The sequence below is a fragment of the Oncorhynchus kisutch genome, linkage group LG6 (assembly GCF_002021735.2).
Source record: "Oncorhynchus kisutch isolate 150728-3 linkage group LG6, Okis_V2, whole genome shotgun sequence".
NCBI classification, from domain to species: Eukaryota; Metazoa; Chordata; class Actinopteri; order Salmoniformes; family Salmonidae; genus Oncorhynchus; species Oncorhynchus kisutch.
The window spans coordinates 71,554,099-71,576,896 of record NC_034179.2 but is presented as its reverse complement, the minus strand read 5'-3'; the positions used below and the strand labels follow the sequence as shown (position 1 = coordinate 71,576,896).

Below are 22,798 nucleotides of genomic sequence, written 5' to 3'. Positions count from 1 at the left end.
TTGATTGTTCGACATCCTGTTTAATTAAATGTATCAGGGAATTGTTTTAAATTGAACCTTTATTTAACTAGGCAAGTCAGTTAAGAATAAATTCTTATTTACGATGCTGGGCCAACTGTGCACCGCCCTATGGGACTCCCAATCATGGCCGGATGTGATACAGCCTGGATTCCTCTTGCACGGAGATGCAGTGCCTTAGACCGCTGCACCACTCGGGAGCCAAATAATAATAATGAGACGGGTGGGTATCTGATACTTTTTATTTAAGTGAGATTCAACATAACTACAATAGTTAATGGTCCTGTATCCACATCATTCACCTAGTTCCAATGTTCTTTCTCAAAGATCAGATTAAGCATTAGTTCCTCTTATTATTTAAGACTTGCCAAAAAAACAAGGTTATGACAATATCTTATGTTGACACAATAATAAGAACTTGTGAGGAACCAATTAACAGTTCCACAGAGGACAAAAAATAATGCATTGAATAACAAAACGTATTGGCCCAGAGCTCTTTAATATAACTCAGTTCTAATTGGGAGACAACATATTGTTACACAGCCTTCATGTACTTTAATTACATGTAAAACACATGCAAGTTGCACATCCTGCAAGAGGGTGAATTTTGCAAGAACAGGTTACGTAAAACCTTCAAAATTGTGAGTGGAAAACTGAATTCTTCATCAGATCAAATAATGAGAAACTTTACCAACAATCTTATGCTTTAGACATGGAATCAATGTATACTGTTGAATAAGAGGACAAATCATTGGGTATATTATTGAAAAAGATCAATCAGAATATTCTTGAATATTACATACACAGAAAAATATAGTTTTCTTCAAATCTACACTAAGTCAACACTGAACCACCATTGCAGCTCAATTCAAACTGAAACATTGCAAACATGTCAGAAGCATTAACACAGAGCACATTTAATTTCTACCTGAAATAAAATATTACAGGATAATTACTTCATAATTGCACTAATGACTGTGTGGCATTGTAGCATGTTTCTTTGGTATGTTCACCATTGGTCAGGTGGAGTGTTATCAGCCATAAATTATTTACATTTGATCAAACTTCCTCTTGATAGCTTGCTCGGCTCTTGCGTAGAAACTGAAGTAGCTTTTCACAGTACTGCAACTAAGATTCGATTGAAGCGAGGAATCTGAAGTCCTTTGCATGAATATCAACACAACAAGCTAGCAAGCCCAGTTGCACAAGTGTGGTCAGTAGGATGATTAATACTTATGTTGTACTTCCCAACAAACCATTGAATAGCATGCTGCTACTACACTTACTTTAATACATATTGGTTTGCCTGTCTTTATCAGAAATTAGGCTTTGCCCTGATTAGAATCTTTCTAAACATTTACGTTAGTCATTTTAAACACAAAAGGTTATATTGCCACCACCTGGCTGCGGCAAGGAAACCTATCGTCTCTGTGTGGCAACATCTTCAATCAGCTTAATTAGTGGATTCTTACATTCTTAAATTTGTCTGCCTGCAATAAGACACTACATTATACGTCAACATAGGCGAATGATCCTCCAAGAAGTGTAGGTAAGAAGTCCCTCATATGGTAAAGGCAGTGAGCTACAAAATAACACAGAAAGGTCCAGCTTTTCAACAAAATGTTCCCTATATATCAATTATGAAATCAATATTTTCCTCTCCTCATACAGCAAGGCAGCAGTACACATTCTTCAAAGCACTCTTCCACTTCCCAATGAGCTCCTTTGACTGATCAACCTCTGACATCCCTATTGAGGATGCACGCACAGTATAATATATCTCGAGGTGCAGACCACATCCATTCATTGAAATCAGTGATATAGTGGTAAAAATAAAAAAGTGGGTAAACTGATAGCCGGGTAGCAGAGAAAAAAGTAGCGCTCCCTAAACTTCCATGCATTTTTCCGCAAAAGATGGATAAACTGTCCCACAAAGAAAAAAGTGAGTAAACTACATTTACTCACCACTGATTGATACTTAAGGCACAGTTTGTAGTGTCTTTCAAGGTTTTATGAAAACAGTTCACCATCAGTCCCTTCTGAGACTTTGACTGTCTCTTGGCTTGCAAAGCAGCATATTCGTCGCTCGTTGAGAGAGAAGGGGACATGGGTGTCTACTTGGGTGTAAGAGGAGGGGATTGCATTTCATCGACACCGAAGAGACACCCAAGCTTCTGCTGGAGATCATTCCACACTGCACCCATCTAGTTATCAAACAAACAACGTAGTCTGTTACAGTGAAAGCATCCTCTGGCCAAAATTACAAGACGATCATCTTATAATTGTGTATCTATTAAAGATTAGAATCAACACACACACCAACCTATGAACTGTGTGCTCCACTACTTCAACTAAATCCTTAGAAATCCATGCCTGACACTATATTTCCAGGTGAGTCTCACCTCTTGGTGACCTTGGACCTGTGAGTTGACGAAGGCTCCCAGGATGTGAGAGGTGATGGGCAGGTATGTGAAGATGAGCTGAGTCTCTTGGTGAAGGCAGAACAGGGAGAAGTAGTTCCGCAGTTCCATGGTCTGAATGGCGTTCTCCTGCTGTTGGGGGAGGATACAAACCATTACTTCACAAACCACAACCATATGATGGTTATCAAGAGGAACAGCCTCATTGATCATAAGACTATGCTGTCATGGCCTTGTCTGTAGAAGTCAGTGTTGAAAAACATGACATATGAGATCCATTCTAAGGGCTGAAATGCCCAAATGTCAAATGCAATATCGTCCTAAAATGGTTTAGTATGAGAAATGTGGTAGGATATACAAGGACATCAATCCTTATACCAGGGTATCAATCAACTCCCCAATGATGGCATATTGGAAAATGCTGTTCCCTCCTTCCTCTCAATGTCAGAGAGGACCTTCTCTCCGAAGGAGGGAGGGTGGGTTGGCCTGTGATGTCAGGATAATGAAGATGAAATAATGTCAACAGTGTTGATTTGACATGTGACAACCCTGAGTAAATGAGGAAGGAAGAGTGTTTTCAAGCACACTGAGTGAGTGTGTGAGAGAGTGAGAGATAGAGAAGGAGGTAGAATGAATGAGAAAGAGAACCTGCACAATGCGAGACTCCAGTTGCTCCACTGACACCTGCTCTTTGGGCTGCACTGTGGCACTCATCATCTGCCTCTTCATCATACCGTACTTCTGCAGCGCTCTCTGGTGCTCGTGCAATACTCCCTTCTCATGCCGCTCACACAGATCCTATGGGATACAACAACACACACACACACTGGGTAAGAAATTACTAAATAACTACCCTATTTATTTATTTATTTTACATTATAGTCATTTAACAGAGACTCTTGTCCAGCGCGGCTTACAGTAAGTAGTGAGTACATACTTTTTCGTGCTGGTCCCCCGTGGGAATCAAACCCACGACCCTGGCGTTGCAAGCACCATGCTCTACCAACTGAGCCACATGGGTCAAAGATGTATTGCTAACACTCTAAATTAAGTTGCTGTTATACCTGTGTGGTACATTTGTAATAATACTGCTAACATTGCATTAACACGATACATAGTTCTTCAGTAACTGCATTTTTTACATTTCTCAAACTCACTCTGTATGATTGCAGCAAATCCAAGAATAGATTCAGCTTTTCCACAACATCGTCCTCTTCTCTCCTCCCCTTAAGATATCAATGAATGAATTGTTTTGCACGCAGGTAGTTTGGCAATAGCACTGTAGAGCAGGCGGTACGTATACAGTGAGTTGGATTGTACCTGCTGAGCACCTTTGTCGGCTAGCAGAGCAAACTCCACGGAAAGGCCTTTCAGAGACTGACGGAGAATGCCCCAGGTGTTTTGGGATGAGGCCAGAGAGGGAATGGGTGAACTGTCGGAGCCCAGTGTACTGCAACAGAAAGCATAACTAGAGAAGCTGGACCAGTACGGTGTCTTGGCTGACAAAAACGATTTGAAGTGAAACCCGAAAAAGGAAAAGAAAACAAATCCTTCACAATTGCCAACATTTTCTTCCCCAAAACTGTTGTATGGGTGGAGTAGCTAGCATAATACATTTCCTTGGGCCAAAACACTTGCGTAGAGAGGGGCGATAGAGAAAGAGAGCTTTATGCCCTTAAATGCTGAGTTCTGTACCTGAGCTCCCTTCCAAACATTAGCAAATCAGTGGCGTTTTCCTTGGAGCGCTCGGCCATCTTTTCTGCCCGGTCCCGCAGCTTGTGAAAGCTGTTGTGGATATTCCTGATCAGTTCTCTGCTTGATGAAAACTGGGCCTGGATATCAGCTGGGAGATAATCCTACAGCACAGATGTACCAAGACTCACACTGCTGTGTCTCAGTAGGATATCAAATAGTCATTTGATGCACTATTTCATAATAGAAACAATACAAACCTTTGCCAGAGTTGCCATTGTATTAGTCATGAATTCATCTCCCATTTTCTTGCAAGCATCACGCATTTTCACTTGAACATCCTGAGAGTAAGAGAGAGAGAGTAAAGTTGTGTGAGCAGTACGGTCATTATCCATGGCAAGCCCAATGTGAACTTGGCATAGACAACTAGCAGAGATGAACCAAGGTGGTCTTTTCAGTAGCAGAGACGTACCGAGCCGTTGAAGGTGAGAAAGGTCTTGACCAGTTCGTCCTCAGAGAAGAAGGGGTGTCGTGCCACTAGGTTGATGAACCGGCCCAGAGCACGCCGCCTTCCCTCTATAAAGTCCCTCTCAGACATGGAGGTCAGGACTGTAGACAGACAGAGGTCAGTTAAAGAGCCAGCATATTCAGTTGTTCTGCTTCCGTAAAACAGAAGATATCATACCGTTTTATGTAATACAGTGGCTCTTGAAGTAACTAATCAACCTGGATTACTTTTTAAAAAGTGTAATCGGATTACTTACATTCTTAAAAACAGCTAATTGCTTGACGGGATTACTTCATCTATCTATTGATTTGATTTGATATACTTCATCTTGATAAAACTTTGTCATCATTGCTGTCATTTAGCCTCAGCACTTCTCACATGCCCTCAGAGATTCTATTATTCTGCTGATCGCCCATCAAGGGTGGATGGCTTCTTATGTGGTTGAATGAATTGGTAAGGCTTCCAAAACATTTACACCTGGCTCACTGGTCAATGCAAATCATCTGGACAACAGAGTTCCTGCTTGCTGCTTTGAAGTAGTGCAGTTTCAGACTCTCTTTCCTTTATGGAATGCTTTCTGATTGCACAATATTTCAAAATGTAGCCCTAATCATGGGGAAAACACTATTGAATGCCACCAATGTTGATACTGTTTAAAAGAAAAAGGGTCTAAGCTTTCTGGTCTGAATTGTATTTAATATTCAACAAAGGGCACTCACGTCGGGCATTCAAGGTGGGTGTATAGGCATATAGATTAAATGTACTGTTAGATATACATTTACATCAATAATATGCTAGATTTTGAGTTAGTGATCTAGCTAACCAATTCCTCAGCTGGTGAATTAGTCCCAAATAAACTAGCCTCAAAATGTTAATTAAATGCCCAAAAAGATGTAGACAAATGAATATCTATTGAACAAAAAAAATATAACAATTCTGTAACCCTATTTTCATAGTAAAATAATAATAATTGCCTAGATGCCAAACCCCAAATCCTTGACAATCACCAGTTTAGGTTGCAAATTAAAATAGCTGGAATCATGCAGTTGTACTTGAACATGATGTTAGAATAAACCGTGTATTTCTTGAATCATACCATGTTAGTATTCTAGTACACCTCTGAATAAAAAACGCGGAATTGCTTTATAAGACGATGAGGCTACCATTGTTTTCTATTGCGTGACCCGACAGCAATTGTGGTGCAACCAAATCATGGGCTGGTGCCAACAAGTGAAAATGTTAGTATGGAGCCCTGTGACTATGCTCTTACACATAGAATATAACATGAATTATAGGATCTTTAAGCTATACTCTCACCCCATTTGGAAATAATCATGTTACTAAATTAAAGAATACTACATTAAATCAACAGTTTTAAGCGTTTGCAAATATGTCTGGATGCTAGAAGTGAAAGTAATGCAAAAGTAATCAAAAATGTAATTGGATTAGGTTACTTATTTGGAGTAATTCAAATGATTATTTATCATGTAACTGTAATCAGTAACGGATTACATTTTTCAAGTTATCCGCCCAACCCTGAATAAAGTAATAACAATGGTATCTAATAATGGTAATATGAAGACAGAGTTCATGTCTGCTGTGGGAACACAGGTGAAGTTGGATTAATAGAATTGGAGTTTCTTTGGAGCAGCAGGACCCCCCAGCTCTGATGCAGAGTGGAACACTATTATTTACAGATCAAAGCCTCACTCTCCTCCTAATAATCAAACGTTCTGACTGACATCCTCCATTTACCTCCTTTCAGCATTCTCTTAGGCGGCAGTGCAGGCACCATTCTGTAGGCAAACCTCTGCAGCAAGAGCTCGTGGAAGACATCGAAATCAGTGTACCGCCGGTAAACAGAGATCTTAAAATGCTGAAAAAGTTCAAACAAATATTATCTGTGAATAACAGAGATGTGCAAAATAACATAATGCTTTGGGTTGTGAATTCAACAAATATATTGACAATGGATGTGTTTGTCATGGGTTGGCTTTAGTTCACACTGTTTGGGAATGCTCACTGCACAGAAACAACACCAGCTCTGTTCAGCTTAGGCATCCAGTGTAAACGATGCAATGTACTGTATGCATACATTCATTCTTAGATGGACCCTTACCAACAAGCATTAAAGCCATTCGTTTCACCAAGCCAAAAATGCAGAAATAATTGAGGAGCCAGGAACATAGCCAGAGGGAATTACAGGCTTTTTGGAGTTATGATCAAAATTCCTATACAGAAATATGTTGCTTGTAATGCACAATTGTGACCTATTTGAAGTAACAAGGTAAATACATGGTAAAGTATGTGCTTGACCTTTTCTATGAATAATTTCCTTGACTGTTCTTCTAACAAAGGCCATTTATGTTACTCTCATATGTAATTAAATGCAGCCTTCACCTGGCTGGTGATCTGGTACTCCACGTGTTTGAGGAACAGACCCTTCTTTTCAGGAATTAGCTCCACCTGGACTGTCTCCCTGGCAAGCAGCTTGCCCAGGGTCTGGGGCACCGTGAGGGGGCTCTCCTGAGTTGGCTGCATCCTCAGAGTCTGGAGGACCTTGAACTCGCCAAGTTGGGGCTTAGGGAACTCTGTCAAATCAAACATGAGTAACATGAGTAACCAATGCTCTCATCTACTCATTTCTCTAGAAGGCAATCAGCACATCTATGCTCACAGACAAAGTGTACACATCCAGCTCTATTGAACTAATAGACATAATTTATGATTTCCTGTAGTGCAGGTTTGAATATAAGAAAAATGCTCCTACACACATCCAAGTTGTGTGGGAAAAGCAAGCATGTTCCAGTGTACATTTGACATTTCACCTTAGTTGCCCTCTGATCCCTCAGACACTTGAAATCTCCCACTCACATTTTTTTGGCTACTTCTATTTAATCAAGGAAGCCCAATTGAGAACAGTGTCTCATTTGCAAAGGTGCCTGAGGACACACTTGCGTGAACTCATTTACCAACAGAGTTTTAAACTGCCCTATCGGCACCAGGGAATCCAGGTGGAAATGGTTTGTAAGGTATTCCAGAACTGTGGTGCGTTAAAACTAAAGGCGAATTTACCAAACTTTGTGGAGACAACCGGGACCTCAAGAGTTAAGAAAACCTCTGAACGGGATCGGTATCTCATATTGAAATATTTCAACAGGGAAGTGAGGTATGTTGGAATCTTGTGGAGCAGAGCTTTGTAAACAAGGAATAATAAAGTAATCTACAGGATTTTCGTGAGGTCCAGCCAACCTTCTGATACATGATGCAGTGATGAGTATTAAACCTGTCAGTGAAGCACGCTACGGTAGATAGCATCCAACGGTTTAAGAGTAGTGGCTTGCTGCAGTCTGGTAAAAGTATTTGCCCCCTTTCAGACTTTCTCAATTTGTGGCATATTTTTGATACTGAATGTTACAAGATCTTCAACCAAAACCTATTATTAGATAAAGGGAACCTGAGTTTACCAATAACAAAAAAAGTTATACTTATTTTATTCATTTAATTCACACAATTATGCAACACCCAATTCCCCTGCGTGAAAAAATGAATTGCCCCTTACACTCAATACTAGTTGTACCACCTTTAGCTGCAATGACTGCAACCAAATACTTCCTGTTGTTGTTGATCAGTATCTCACATCGCCTGAGGCAGAAAAGCATCCCCAAACCATCACACTACCACCACCATGCTTAACCGTTGTCATGAGGTTCTTACTGTGGAATGCAGTGTTTGGTTTTCGTCAGCATATGTTATCCAAGTTTGCCAAAAAGCCCCCGGAGACACCTGGATAATCATCAAGACTCTTGGAAGAATGTTCTATGATTGATTCAAAAGTGTAACTTTTTGGACAACATGCCTGAGTATGCCTGGCGAAAACAAAAAACTGCATTCCACAGTAGGAACCTCATACCAATGGTCAAGCATGGTGGTGGTGGTGTGATGGTTTGAGGATGCTTTGCTGCCTCAGGACCTGTACAACATCCCTTAATAGAAGGAACCATGAATTCTGCTCTGTATCAGATTATTCTACAGGAGAATGTTAGGCCATCCGTCTGCATGCTGAAGCTGAAGCACAGCTGGGTAATGCATCAAGACAATGATCCAAAACACACAATTAAGTCTACATGGCTAAAAAGCAATACATTTTAAGTTTTGGAATGGCCTAGTCAAAGTCCAGACCTCATCCTAATGAGATGTTGTGGCAGGACTTGAAACAAGCAGTTCATGCTTGAAAACCCACAAATGTTTCTGAGTTACAACAGTTCTTCATGAAAGAGTGGTCCAAAATTCCTCCACAGTGACATGAGACTGGTAAACAACTACACGAAGTGTTTGGTTGGAGTCATTGCAGTTAAAAGGTGGCACAACCAGTTATTGAGTGTAAGGGGGCAACTACTTTTTCCACACAGGGGCATTGGGTGTGGCATACTTTTTACATTTATTTCATAAATAAAGTTGTGTGTTATTTGTTCACTCAGGTTCCCTTTATCTAATATTAGGATTTGGTTGAAGATCTGATAACATTCAGTATCAAAAATATGCAAAAGTAAAGAAAATTAGAAAGGGGTAAAAATACTTTTTCACGGCACTATATATACATAGTAAAGAGCACAGGTCCCAATACCAATGCCTGCGGTACACCTTTCGTAATGTTGAGGAAACTAGACTTGACACCATTAGAAAGCACACATGACTCTCCCTAAACTCAAATGTCTCTTAAGTCTTTCAAACAATTATGATGGTGTGATTCATGTGATCCTGAATGTAGCCCTCCTTGACATTCCAGAGATATGAGCAGAGTTAATAGTCCTCCTACAACAACCAGGAAACCAGCTCTACCATAGCTCAGCAGAGAAAACGTGACATCAATTTCACAGAAAGCGGTCAGCTGCCATATTGGCAGCACTTGAAATAACACAGAGGGCCCTAAATAATCATATGAGCTTTGGAACAGAGCTCTAACTCAGGGCTGTGTTCGGAGTAATGGCTACCTCTGAAAAACAAAAGACGACGACTCCTCTCCAACTTAAGAACACTGTAACACTCAAAAACCTAGCCGCAGAATACAATCAAGAAATACAAGTGTACTTAAGAGAGAGGGAAGAGTTCTTCCTGTAACTTTCATTATGATTTTCACAGAGCTGTTCCAGAGGAATAAAAAATGGCAGGGAAAGGTCTTTTACAGAGACATGGGAAGGGAGCTGGTGTATTCCCGGACGCAATGCCCAGAGGTTAGAGGAAACCGGCCAACAAATACAACACACTATGATAAAACTAGGACAGCACACTTGCTTCTTTTGTGTGCAAATTCAATGTGTACTTCAGCTTGTCACATGCATATTCAACTTCACACAAGAAATATATAGTGAACTGAACTTTCTCACACAAGCTGTTCATAGGGGTCACAAAGGTTTTTGACCTTAGATACTAAACAGCCAAGCTACTCATTAAGCTACACATTTACTGCTGTGTCCTCCCTTGAAAACAACTCGCTAAAAGGCTTACCTTGTTTGCAGTTCTCTAAGAGTTTCGGGCTTGGTTGCTTTCCTTGCTGAGCAAGCGCGATCAACGCCAGTGCTTTATATAGGGACAACTTGCTTAAGAATCCATCAGTGTAGTCAACATGCTCAGCAATCTGAAAAAGACAGGACATTACAGGACTCTCTTAACAGGTCATTGCTCGATCCAAGGTATACATTCAGCAGTGGTTGACGAGAAAATGCAGAACACACTTTAGTAATGATATAATACAGTAAGAAACATCAAACTGAACCATGTGGTCTCAGCTGAAATACATCAATGAAGCGTTTCCATGGCTAACGTGTAACACGTTGTATTTTTCATGTCCCATGTGCTCTTGAATAACACAACTTTTAACCGCCATCCCCTCAAATACCATCACTTTCCAGTAAGCTTTACTGAAGCAAATACCACTAATTAAATGGCAGCAAGGAGATAGTTAGCAGAAACCGCCCTTTCTAATAACTGGTGTTGGAACTAGTATTGTAATTACCCCCTTAGTACTTAGTGGTAAAACAAATATAGGCTTGAGAGGGTCTTTGAATAGAGTTGAATGGTTTGTATCAAAGAGCGCTTGATGTTTTTCAAGTCTTTTCTGTTTAGGGTCTACTTCCTGTTCTGCAGAATGTCTTGTTCACTTTTCTTGGAGTTCCAAGAAGGGAAGAGGATAAAAAACCCATAGGTCATAATACATAACAATACATAACAATAATAATACATAACAAACCAGCCTGTGCTTGTTTCATAACAACAAAAACTTGAGCCTAAAAAAAACCAGCCACAAACAGCCAGAACTCCCTTTCCACATTTGGCGGCCATTCTAAATCATAGATGTGACAACAAGTAAAGAAAACGTTGTGTTCACCTGGCCCTGCACAGCACTGGGGAGATCTGTTCTGCTGAGCAACCTCTGGAAGACCTCCACCTGCACTCGTTCCTCTATCTTACTCCGGATGGCCTCATACACCTCCCTGTAGTATGGAGGCACTGATCCTGACAGAGGAGGTGCACAAACCATTAGGCATGGATTTATGTGGATGAAGACATTTCTATTAACTGCATGACTTGTGGTTAAACATCATGGCAACATCGATTTCATTTAACCTACACAAAATCAAATGTATTGGCTGCATACACATATTTTGCAAATGTTATCGCAGGTGCAACGAAATACTTGTTTATAGCTCCAACAGTGCAGTAAAACCTAACAATACAGAAACACACACACTCCAAATGAAATATCAGAATGAGCAATGTCAGAGTCCGACTAATATATATATATATATATATAGATATTTTACACATTGTACAAAACATTAAGAACACCTGCTCTATCCATTACAGACTGACCAGGTGAATCCAGGTGAAAGCTATGATCCCTTATTGATGTCACTTGTTAAATCCACTTAAAATCAGTGTAGATGAAGGAGAGGAGACAGGTTAAAGAAGGATTTTAAAGCCTTGAGACATGGATAGTGTATGTTTACCATTCAGAGGGTGAATGAGCAAGACAAAATATTTAAGTGCCTTTGAACAGGGTATGGTAGTAGGTGTCAGGCACACCAGTTTGCGTCAAGAACTGCAACGCTGCTGGGGTTTTCACGCTCAACAGTTTCCGTGTGTATCAAGAATGGTCCACCACCCAAAGGACATCCAGTCAACTTGACACAACTGTGGGAAGCATTGGAGTCAACATGGGCCAGCATCAACATGGGCCAGAAGGTGTTCCTAATGTTTGGTATACTCAGTGTATATTTATATAATGGTGTGAAACTATGGACAGTATACGAATAGAAAAGGTGTGTACAGCAATAGTTATATAAGATGAGCCTTGACTAGAATACAGTATATACATATGAAGTGGGTAAAACAGTATGTAAACATAATAAAAGTGGCCAGTGTTCAATGACTATGTACACAGGGCAGCAGTCTCTAAGGTGCAGGTAGGGCTGAATTCTGGGCTTATAAAATGATACCTAGGCTAAAAAATAAGCCTTCAACATAGGAGCCACTAATAATATAATTATTTTATCAAAATAGATTAACCTGCATTTTTGCATAATCACTGATCTGGCTTTCAAATCAGTCTACGAAAATGCAATTTTTGTTATAATTTTTTACCAGAATCATGCACATCCACTAATAATGACCAACTTCTCGTAACTGGCATTATAGAAAAATAAAGGTGTAAAATGTAACTTTTTGGGCAAACCAGCATGTTCACATAGAAATGTGCGTTATAGATCTGTCATTCATGGAAAGCAAGTCTAAGAAGCGGTATATCTATTTTATTTGCGCTATTTCTATGCTTCCTGTACTTAAGTTTCGTTTTTGCGTTTTTTTTACTTTACGTTTTGTACATCAGCTTCAAACAGCTGAAAATACAATATTTTTCTTATGGAAAATATATTTCACAGTGGTTAGATGGTACAATGATGCTCTCCACTATATTTGCTTGTTTTGTCACAAACTGAAATTAGGCAAACTATTCAAATTTTAGTAACCAGGAAATGGCTGAGTGATTTCTGCATAGTGCATCTTTAACACAGATCTCATAAACAATCTCAAGCACCAGCCCACCTGCTAGTGAGTAGCCAGATAATATTTATATTTAAAGTCTAGCCAACTTGGATCTACAGTGCATTTTGTTGTGTTACAGCCTTAATATAAAATGAGATTTTGTGTCACTGGTCCACACACACACAGTACCCCATAACGTCAAATTGTATTTATTTTTTTTGAAATGTTTACTGGTTAAAAATGAAAAGCTGAAATGTATTGAGTGAATAAGCATTCAACCCCTGTTACTGCAAGCCTAAATAGGTTCAGGAGTAAAGATTTGCTTAACAAGTTACATAATAAGTTGCATGGATTTACTCTGTGTGCAATGATAGTGTTTAACATGAGTTTTGAATGACTACCTCATCTCTGTACCCCACACACTCTGTAAGGTCCCTCAGTCGAGCACTTAATTTCAAACACAGATTCCACCACAAAGACCAGGGAGGTATCCCAATGTTTCTCAAAGAAGGGCACCTATTGGTAGATGGGTAAAAAAAGCAGACATGTAATATCCCTTTGAGCATGGTGAAGTTATTAATTACACTTTCGATGGTGTGTCAATACACCCAGTCACTACAAAGATACAGGTGTCCTTCCTAACTCAGTTGCCAGGGAGGAAGGAAACTGCTCAGGGATTTCACAATGAGGCCAATGGTGATTATAAAACAGTTACAGAGTTTAATGTCTGTGATAGGACAAAACTGAGGATGGATCAACAACAATGTAGTTACTCGACAATACTAACCTAAATGAGAGTTAAAAGAAGGAAGCCTGTACTGAAAAAAAATATTCAAAAACATGCATCCTATTTGCAATAAGGCACTAAAGTATAACTGCAAAGAATGTGGCAAAGAAACAAACTTTATGTCCTGAATACAAAACAATGTCTAAGGCACCACTCCAGAATCTCCCATAAGTGTTCAATTGGGTTGAGATCTGGTGACTGAGACAACCATGGCATATGGTTTACATCGTTTTCATGCCCATCAAACCATTCAGTGGCCAATCATGCTCTGTGGGATGGGTAGCCAAAATAATTTTATACATGACCCTAAGCATGATAGGATGTTAATTGCTTAATTAACTCAGGAACCACCTGCTTTCAATATACTTTGTATCACTCATTTCCATTATATGTAATTTTCATAATGAAAAAAAATAACTATCGACAACTTTCCTATGGTAGTCTGGGTACCAACTAACTTTCCACTCCTGTCGTTTGCCAAGAGGCTGGTAAAAATAGAAGAAGAAGCAAGACGGGAATCCTCTGCTCTCCCCACACCCAATGTTATGTTTACAATGATATGTATTAAGTCAGAATACCTAATGTTAGAATGTTTCTAATTAAATGTATGAATTAAATTAATGTTTTTCTATTAGTCTAATTTGCATAAATATTGTGATTGGATGATAGCTGTGAGGGTTATCGAATCAGGATCAAATTTTAATGATAGAATGTTCATATGAAGAGTACCTAAAGTCTCTTAGGCAAATGACAGGAGAGGCATGTAGTGGAATATAATAGCTAAATAGAAGACGACCAGGCTAGTCCTATGCTATGGAACGTTGAATACGTGACTTGGACAGGTCATAGAAATATAATCTAGATTGTAATTCTATGGTACAGTAACATCCAAACCAGGTGAGAACATGACAATGAGCAGACCAATGCAACGGTACAGCAGCCTACCCTACTGTATAAAAAAAACGAGTTTATCTGTCAAATCACCCTTAATTACACCTATATGTTCTTGTCTATTACTGTTCTGTACTCTTATGTATTTGTAAGTTTTACGTGGACCTCAGGAAGAGTAGTTGCTGCATGTGCAGTAGCTAATGGGGATCCTAATAAACTAAACACCCTTGCTAAATTTGTAATCTAATGCTCAGATGAGTAGCCTGCATTTTACAATTCGCAGTAAACCTACTATATTACTGTTTATCTTAAATTGACAGGTTTTATAGTTACATCACGAATCGTAGGCTGCAATATTTAGCTCTGAACACTTCACACCGCGTTCTCTGAACAATGAACAAACATAACCCCCCCCCCCCCCGAAAAAAGAACGTTATTTCGCCTGTCGCCACGTAGAACGTTTACAAAAAGTCGAAAACATATTCTTAAATCCAACATAAAGATGTGGAACATAACATGTATTTAGCAAATTACCTTCATTGAGCTCGCCTGCCATAGTTCAGATTGTCATGTGAGCACGACAGCACCTCCATGTGATTTCCTGAAGAAAAAACCTCGAATAATTTCCTATTTCTTAAAGTTGTAGTGAACTTTGGACTTTTGCCAGATTTCAGACCTTATGCAGCAGTACTATATATGTCCAAACATTATTGTAGGCACTAGACAAGACCTGGATTACTGCAAACTGGATATTAGGAATCCAGAACATAGGAGCATAGGTGAACAAGTGTTATTGTATATGGGCCCTCCCCCACAAAGGCTTGAAACACCTCAAATATGCCTCTGCCCTAGAATATAATTGCATTCCCATTCTCAGTCCAATTTTGGAAACCGAGCAATTATGACATAGCCTAACCGCAGTGGTGTAAAGTACTTAAGTAAAAATACTTTAGAGTACTACTTAAGTAGCTTTTTGGGATATATGTACTTTACTGTACTATTTATATTGTTGACTATTTTTACTTCACTACATTCCTAAAGAAAATGTTGTACTTTTTACTCCATACATTTTCCCTGGCATCCAAAAGGACTAGTTACAATTTGAATGCTTAGCAGTACAGGAGAAAGGTCAAATTCACACACTTATCAAGAGAAAGTCTGGTTTGCTAAATAAAATTGAAATTGTGCCGTCTGGTTTGCTAAATATAAGTAATTTGATCCATAGCATTTACTTTTATTTTGTACTTTTACTCAAGTAGTATTTTAATGGGTTACTTTCGGTTTTACTTGAGTCATGTTATATTAAGGTAGCTTTACTCAAGTATGACAATCAAGTACTTTTTCCACCTCTGCCTAACCATAACTTGATTTGAAAAACACTCTAGCCAAATAAATCAAAGAACATCTCTTTGAGGACCAGTGCACCAAATCTATTTATTGGATATTGATATACAAATTTGTATATGATTACATTGGGTTCAGATGGTCTACAAGTCTATTTTGGGTTCAGATGGTCTAAAAGTTTGATGGGTGATTTGTCTCCTCCAATAGATCCCGAAGGAGTGAAAAAAACAGTCAAGTAATTAGCAGGACCCTAAATTGATAATTACAAAAATGTTGTTATTGTACAGTATGTGTTATAATGATTTCCTGGATAGAGCCCAATAGTTTGTTAATGTATCCCTTTACTCAGCAGGTCGAATTGATAACTCGCTCTTACTCCAAATATGCCTGGGTGTGTGTAGCTTCACCATCTCGCCACCAGAGGCCACTACACACAAATCATTTGCAACGAGACAGCGGCGCTGCGTGAGGAGTGGGGTTGTTGTGGGTGCGAGCGGGACTGCAATCTGCATCGGATGGTGTCGAGGTTGCAGCGTCGTAGTTCCCTGAACAGTTCACCGAATTGTTGTTTATCTTTAGTGAAGGAACGGGAATTGTCCACTTTAAACTACTTTGCAATACAGTAAAAGACTTGGTCGCAATCAACCCATTTAGGAAAATTGAAGAAAAGACAAAGGGCGCAAATGGAACTGGAGCAACCACGGACGGAGCACGGATATATTCGCTAAGCTAGTTAGCAAGCCAACTAGCCTGCTGCTAACTTGATACATTGGAACACGAGTAACAATCAACTGGCTATGACTGATAACGAGGAAAGGACAGTCAAATTATACTCTAGAATGAATTATTGAGAATCAAATCAAATGTTTTAGCTACGCATTTTTTCTTACGAAAGTATTTGCATGGAATGGATGCGTTCTGTAGAATTGCTCAACAACAATAGTTAGCCGGCTAGCTAGCTAAGGTTACTTGCATTTTGAGTTGGGAAGCTATCCCGTTAGCAAAATAACGTTACGTCATCTGTACAGTAGTTAACCAGACGGACAGGCAACTACAATAAGGTGGATGGACTGTCATCTGCGTGGGGGTGTTCGTGAAGTTAACGTTAGTTGACTGGGTAGCCTATTCCTCCTTCAGATTTTTTGACACAGTTTAGTATTACACATGACAGAAGTGAACATGGTAGTGTTATATGACAATGGATATAGTTAGCTACCCGTTTGTTAGTACCGTAAGGAAGTGACAACCGATATCTCAGGTACAGTTTAACGTTGGACCACAATGCATTAGGTCTGACGTTCTGCTTTCGGACATAGGAATCTCTTTGGTTTTGCTGGACCGCTTGCTAACAATAACTTTATGACGCGGGCTCAGTCCATTATTTCATTTTTGACTGACCACACAGATCAGTTTCCCTAAAGCGTCCACAGCCCTCATACCATGGCAGCGGTTGTCAACTACTCACCGCCGTGGTGGGTCAACCTGCTACACCGACTCCCTCATTTCAACCTTCAATTCGAACAGACGAGCAGCGATTTTCGCCCGGAGGACTCGTCATATCAGCAGGTAACTTTATGACATACACTTACTTGAACTGTGTATGTGTGTCTTGTGAATCAGAAGCAATAAGACATGTCTGTCAAACATACGTTTGTAAACAAAGGAGTTGCCAGTGGGTTGCTGTTGTTTGATGTATGATACCATTCTGGGATGATGCAATTGATTGAGGATTTTGGGGAGTTGAACAAATGGGGCAGGCATCAGCACAGACCAATGCAATGTTATACCCCGGTGCATTGACAATGCCTATTAAACTTGTTTTGTGCAGAGCCTTTGCAAGAGTACTCAAGACTCCTTATTAACTGTTGTTCCCTAGGCGTGGTACAGTACATAGACCTAGTCCCTACTGAGACTGGAGGGGTGACTGACAACTACTTTTGCAGGCTATATTTCTCAAACTGTTGTCAGGTTGATTTCCCATTGCAGAAACAGCCACTGTTCCCTTCTGACAAGACCTGACATGTATGGATTCGAGGGATGGGTGGAGATGGATTAAAGACAGTGGTCTTTAAACCAAGTTATAACAGGGATCCTATATTTCATAAATTGCAGCATAATCATAGCTATTCATCTAGGTCTGGTTCTCCTAATTAAGTGTGCGTGAGGGGGAGCATAATGCCTATTTACTGTGTGGCCGTTATGGCTTTGGCTTGTGCAACAGCAAACAAACTATGGACATTTTAAGTTAGCTAAAATGGGGATTTCCAAAATGAGCTTGTCTGTTTCCAAAGTGTATGGAGGAGGATGAGATTAACAGATGGCTTCCCCTTCCCTGTCAGCTGCTGTGGGTATCATAACGACAGTTGTCACAACAGGCTCAAAAAAAGGGCTGTGTCTCCTGGCACTGTGTGTGACTGTCTGTTGAGTGCTCAGGGAGAAGGGAAAGGGAGATTGCCAGAGCTGCTCATTCACATCTTCTAGGACCAAGATAACCTATCAGTTATCAGACTTAATACTGGGCCGTGGGCCTGCTGACCAAACACTTCATCCAGCCTACACGTCTCAAGATGGAATTGAATTTACTATCCCTGACCTACAGAAGTTATTTCTCAAATTTCTTGAGATGACTCTGTCCTAACCAAAGCAAGCTGTGGGCCATGTCAGTGTGAATGAGACTCAGTCATGTCTGTAATGTGCCATGTGTTCGCTGATGTTTAGTCTGTTAGGCATTATTTGCATTATTTTCTGCATTCTTGTCACACTGTAACTCTGTTCCTCAGGAGACAGAGCCCGGCATCAATTGGTCATTAAGAGCTTGATGTATGACCTTTGACCTGAGGTTGTGATCCCCAAGGTCATCTGGCTGCCCGATTTTTACGTTTTAGTCACTTAGCAAACGCTCTTATCCAGAGTGACTTAAAGTTCATCTTAAAGAATAATTTCACTATTTAGAACCATAATCTGTATTTTGTTATGTAAATGGCATGTTAATGAAGGTTCCAGACGGTTCTATTTGCAATTTCACTTGATTTTGAGAAACTTATCCCACCAGCAACTTTCTGAGCCTTATTCTGGAGTTACAAGGCATCCAGAAAACATGAACTGATGCTCCAAATACGTCATTTTACAAATGCCAAAGCTCTGTGTCCTGATTCAGGTCTTTAGATGTTGTACCCATGACATTTTGTCGTACTGAACTTTATCCACAACTTTATAATATATTTTTTTAACACGAGTGATCATTTCTAGCGTGCACATATTGGCGTGCATGCGTTTACTTCCTTGTTCCTCTCGCTTCTGCCTATACCTCAGTGACTACTGCACACCTATAAGTTAAGGGGCGTGTTTCATAAACACACTAGCCAGTCCACAACAACGTGTCCACTGTAAACATAGAGCTGCTAGCTAGCTGCTGGTCGCTAATCTACCGAGCAAGCTAATTATTTGTTGTTTTTTACTATGCTACCAACATGTCTGACTAGAAAATATGAGGAAATGTTTGAATTTGCAGGCGAGCCTTATTTATTTGAAGTTGCATACACAGACAAAGATCTTCAACAGATTGAGGATGAGAGAGAAAGGGGAGGGTGAGACGGAGCAGGCAGGGGCTCAGGCAGATATTCAACCAGCAGCTGAGATGGAACTGAGGACCTCTGGGAACTGGTGGTATACCGCTGAAGGCAAGTGTCTTTGCTGCACGGAGTTGGACCTGCTTATACCAGCTTTGGAAAATCTATACTGAACAACAATATAAACGTAAATGTCAACATTTTTACTGAGTTACAGTTCATATAAGAAAATCAGTCAATTGAAATAAATAAATTTGGCCCTAATCTATGGATTTCACATGACTAGGCAGCAGCGTAGCCATGGAAGGCCAATCAATCAGAATGAGTTTTTCCCCACAAAGGGACTTTATTAAAGACAGAAACACTCCTCAGTTTCATCAGCTGTTTGGGTGGCTGGTCTCAGATGATCCCGCAGGTGAAAAAGCTGGATGTGGAGGTCCTGGGCTGTCGTGGTTACACGTTGTCTGCGGTTGTGAGGCCGGTTGGATGTGTGGTTGTGAAGCCGGTTGGGCATATGGCCAAATTCTCTAAAACAATGTTGGAGGTAGCTTAATGACAATTACAACAATACTGAATGAACACTTATTTTAACTTAATGCATCAATAAAATAAATTTAGCCTCAAGTAAATAATGCAAAAACAAAGTGTTGGAGAAGAATGTAAAAGTGCAATATGTGCTATGTAAGAAAGCTAACGTTTCAGTTCCTTGCTCAGAACATGAGAACATATGAAAGCTGGTGGTTCCTTTTAACATGAGTCTTCAATATTCCCAGGTAAGAAGTTTTAGGTTGTAGTTATTATAGGAATTATAGGACTATTTCCCTATATACCGTTTGTATTTCATTAACCTTTGACTATTGGATGTTCTTATAGGCACTTTAGTATTGCCAGTGTAACAGTATAGCTTCCGTCCCTCTAGTTAGCATGAGCTAACTAGCTAGCCATTTCACTTCGGTTACACCAGCCTCATCTCGGGAGTTGATAGGCTTGAAGTAATAAACAGCGCAATGCTTGACGCACCACGAAGAGCTGCTGGCAAAACGCACGAAAGTGCTGTTTGACTGAATGTTTACGCGCCTGCTTCTGCCTACCACCGCTCAGTCAGATACTTAGATATTTGTATGCACAGTCAGATTATATGCAACGCAGGACACACTAGATAATATCTAGTAATATCATCAACTAGTGATTATGATTGTTTGTTTTTTATAAGATAAGTTTAATGGTAGCTAGCAACTTACCTTGGTTTACTGCATTCACGTAACAGGCAGTCTCCTTGTGGAGTGCAACGAGAGAGAGGCAGGTCGTTATTGCGTTGGACTAGTTAACTGTAAGGTTGCAAGATTGGATCCCCCGAGCTGACAAGGTGAAAATCTTTCGTTCTGCCCCTGAACAAGGCAGTTAACCCACCGTTCCTAGGCCGTCATTGAAAATAAGAATGTGTTCTTAACTGACTTGCCTAGTTTAATAAAGGTATTTAAAAAAATTAAAATCGGCAAATCGGCGCTTGTTATGAAAACGTGAAATCTGCCCTAATTAATCGGCCATTCCGATTAATCGGTCGACCTCTACTCTGGATCGACGTGTATGAAATTGTGTTCCAGTTCCCGCCAATATCCAGCAACTTCAATGGCAACAGCTGTTGAAGAGGATTGGGACAGCATTCCACAGGTCACAATCAACAGCCTGGTCAACTCTATGCGAAAGGAGATGTGTCGTGCTGCATGAGGCAAATGGTGGTCACACCAGGTACTGACTGGTTTTCTGATCCAGGCCCCCACCTTTTTTTTTTTTGGTATCTGACCAACAGAGATCTGTATTCCCAGTCATGTGAAATCCATAGATTAGGGCCTAATTTATTTATTTTAAATGACTGATTTCTTTATATGTACTGTAATTCAGTAAAATCTTTGAAATTGTTACATATTGCATTTATATTTGTTCAGTATACATCTCCTCTGCCTAAATGTTCTTATGTGCTGCAGCAGATTGTTAGATGCGTGGGGGTGTAGAGCGCTATAGGCAATGGCACTAGTAAAAATCATGTTTGATGTGTGGACTTTCTTTTAAACAAAACATGTTTTCATTGCTTGCTAGTAATTATATAGATCAATCTTTAAAAAAAACTTTTGGATGTGTCTGACTATTCACTCTTTATTTGACAGCAGTCAACAAGGTTGTTCTGGCTCTGAGGAAGCTGATTTAGTTGATCTCATCACGAACGAGCATAATTTATTTCCCCTTCTAAATTGTTTAGGGCGTTCATGTTTCCACGTATATCTAGTAATTAATTTCTTCTAAATGTATATACTGTTGCTTCCTCTTTTGCCAGTGTCATGGTATTTACTGTGCGCAAGGCTAATTATGTGTCGCGGAAATGTTTGGTCGAGTTGCATTGTCTCATTTCAGTTTCATATTTAACTGCAGTAATTTACCATTTTGCAATCCTCCCAGTGGATGCAATGTTTGCTTATTTCCATATTGTAATGCGTCCTGTGTTTTGAGGTTATACGTGTCTCGGAACTCCATGTCTTGTCGGTTTTCTCTGTGCGTAATGGGAGCGCTGCTCCATAAGTAATATGTTTTGCCTCCTGTTGGCCTACAGAACTATTGTTATGAATTGTGTATTCATTAATGGAAAGTATTCCCACATATTATTTAGACAGAATATGTTAATGTAGGTATAATGAGGATGTCTGTTACATGATTTAATATGCCATATTTGGGTTCATAGGGAGGGGGCCATAGGTATAAAGGTACCTGTTTCACCTGTGAGCTTCAGTTATGTTGTAGCTCTGCTATGTGCTCTGTATGGGGCGGCTGTCCATAGTCTGGTATACCCCAACCTGCTATAGTTGGTTTGGCAGGGTAGGCCTGATTTGAGGCTTAGGTTTTTGATTCATATTCAAACCTGTATTTTAAGTATGTTCATTTTTGTAAATATCTTTTACTAGGTTATGTACATTTTCATTGGATTTTGTCATTCACTGGGAATTACCTTTCACTGTTACTAAGCTGGACACTATTTAGCACTTGATCTTGCTGCCTGCTACTGACTGCCCTTAAGGCTGCTCCAACATCTGGTCCCCCACGACATGTGCCTAATGTTGTGTCAAATGGACAATGAATGCACCAATCCTCTCCAATTTAGCATTGTATAGTTTGATATGGAATATTTTCTTAATTTATAGACTAATCAACGGTGGTCAGCACCGGTCCTGGCCGATATGCCGCCCTAGGCGGAACATAAAACAAAAATGCCGCTCTCCTATACTCACAAAGTAGAATAGTAGCCTAGGCTATACGGTGTCGGCCTGCAATTCACTATTTTATGAATGTCTGTGTAACCCACCGTTTGTAAAACAGGCAATTTACCATTCATTTATGTTAATTCATTTAATCATTAATTTACTGCTCTCATTCTCAGAGTGGAAAAGTTGTTTGCAGATTTCAAAACCTCCTTCGCTTGTCAGAAACAACTTTTGGTTTATTTCCTAACATATTTTACATGCTCCATATGAGCATG

General features: G+C 39.8%; 2 protein-coding genes across 2 annotated transcripts in view; one reads left to right on the top strand and one right to left on the bottom strand.

Annotated features, from left to right (window-relative positions):
* Positions 1-498: 498 nt before the first annotated feature.
* On the bottom strand, positions 499-15,059 carry LOC109893344 (sorting nexin-8). The gene is made up of 13 exons (XM_020486533.2): positions 14,894-15,059; positions 11,027-11,154; positions 10,147-10,276; positions 7,039-7,229; positions 6,394-6,514; positions 4,603-4,739; positions 4,391-4,471; positions 4,134-4,294; positions 3,759-3,888; positions 3,596-3,664; positions 3,087-3,236; positions 2,421-2,570; positions 499-2,222 (listed from the first exon to the last, which is right to left on the bottom strand). Exons 1-13 carry the CDS (start codon positions 14,913-14,915, stop codon positions 2,133-2,135), a joined length of 1,560 nt encoding a protein of 519 aa, XP_020342122.1. The 5' UTR covers positions 14,916-15,059; the 3' UTR covers positions 499-2,132.
* Positions 15,060-16,175: 1,116 nt separating this feature from the next.
* LOC109893343 (protein tweety homolog 3) overlaps positions 16,176-22,798 on the top strand; it is a 66,039-nt gene continuing 59,416 nt past the window's right edge. The window contains exon 1 of the mRNA XM_031827359.1: positions 16,176-17,269. Coding sequence (XP_031683219.1) covers positions 17,144-17,269 — 126 coding nt within the window. The 5' untranslated portion in view covers positions 16,176-17,143. The remainder of the gene's footprint in view (positions 17,270-22,798) is intronic.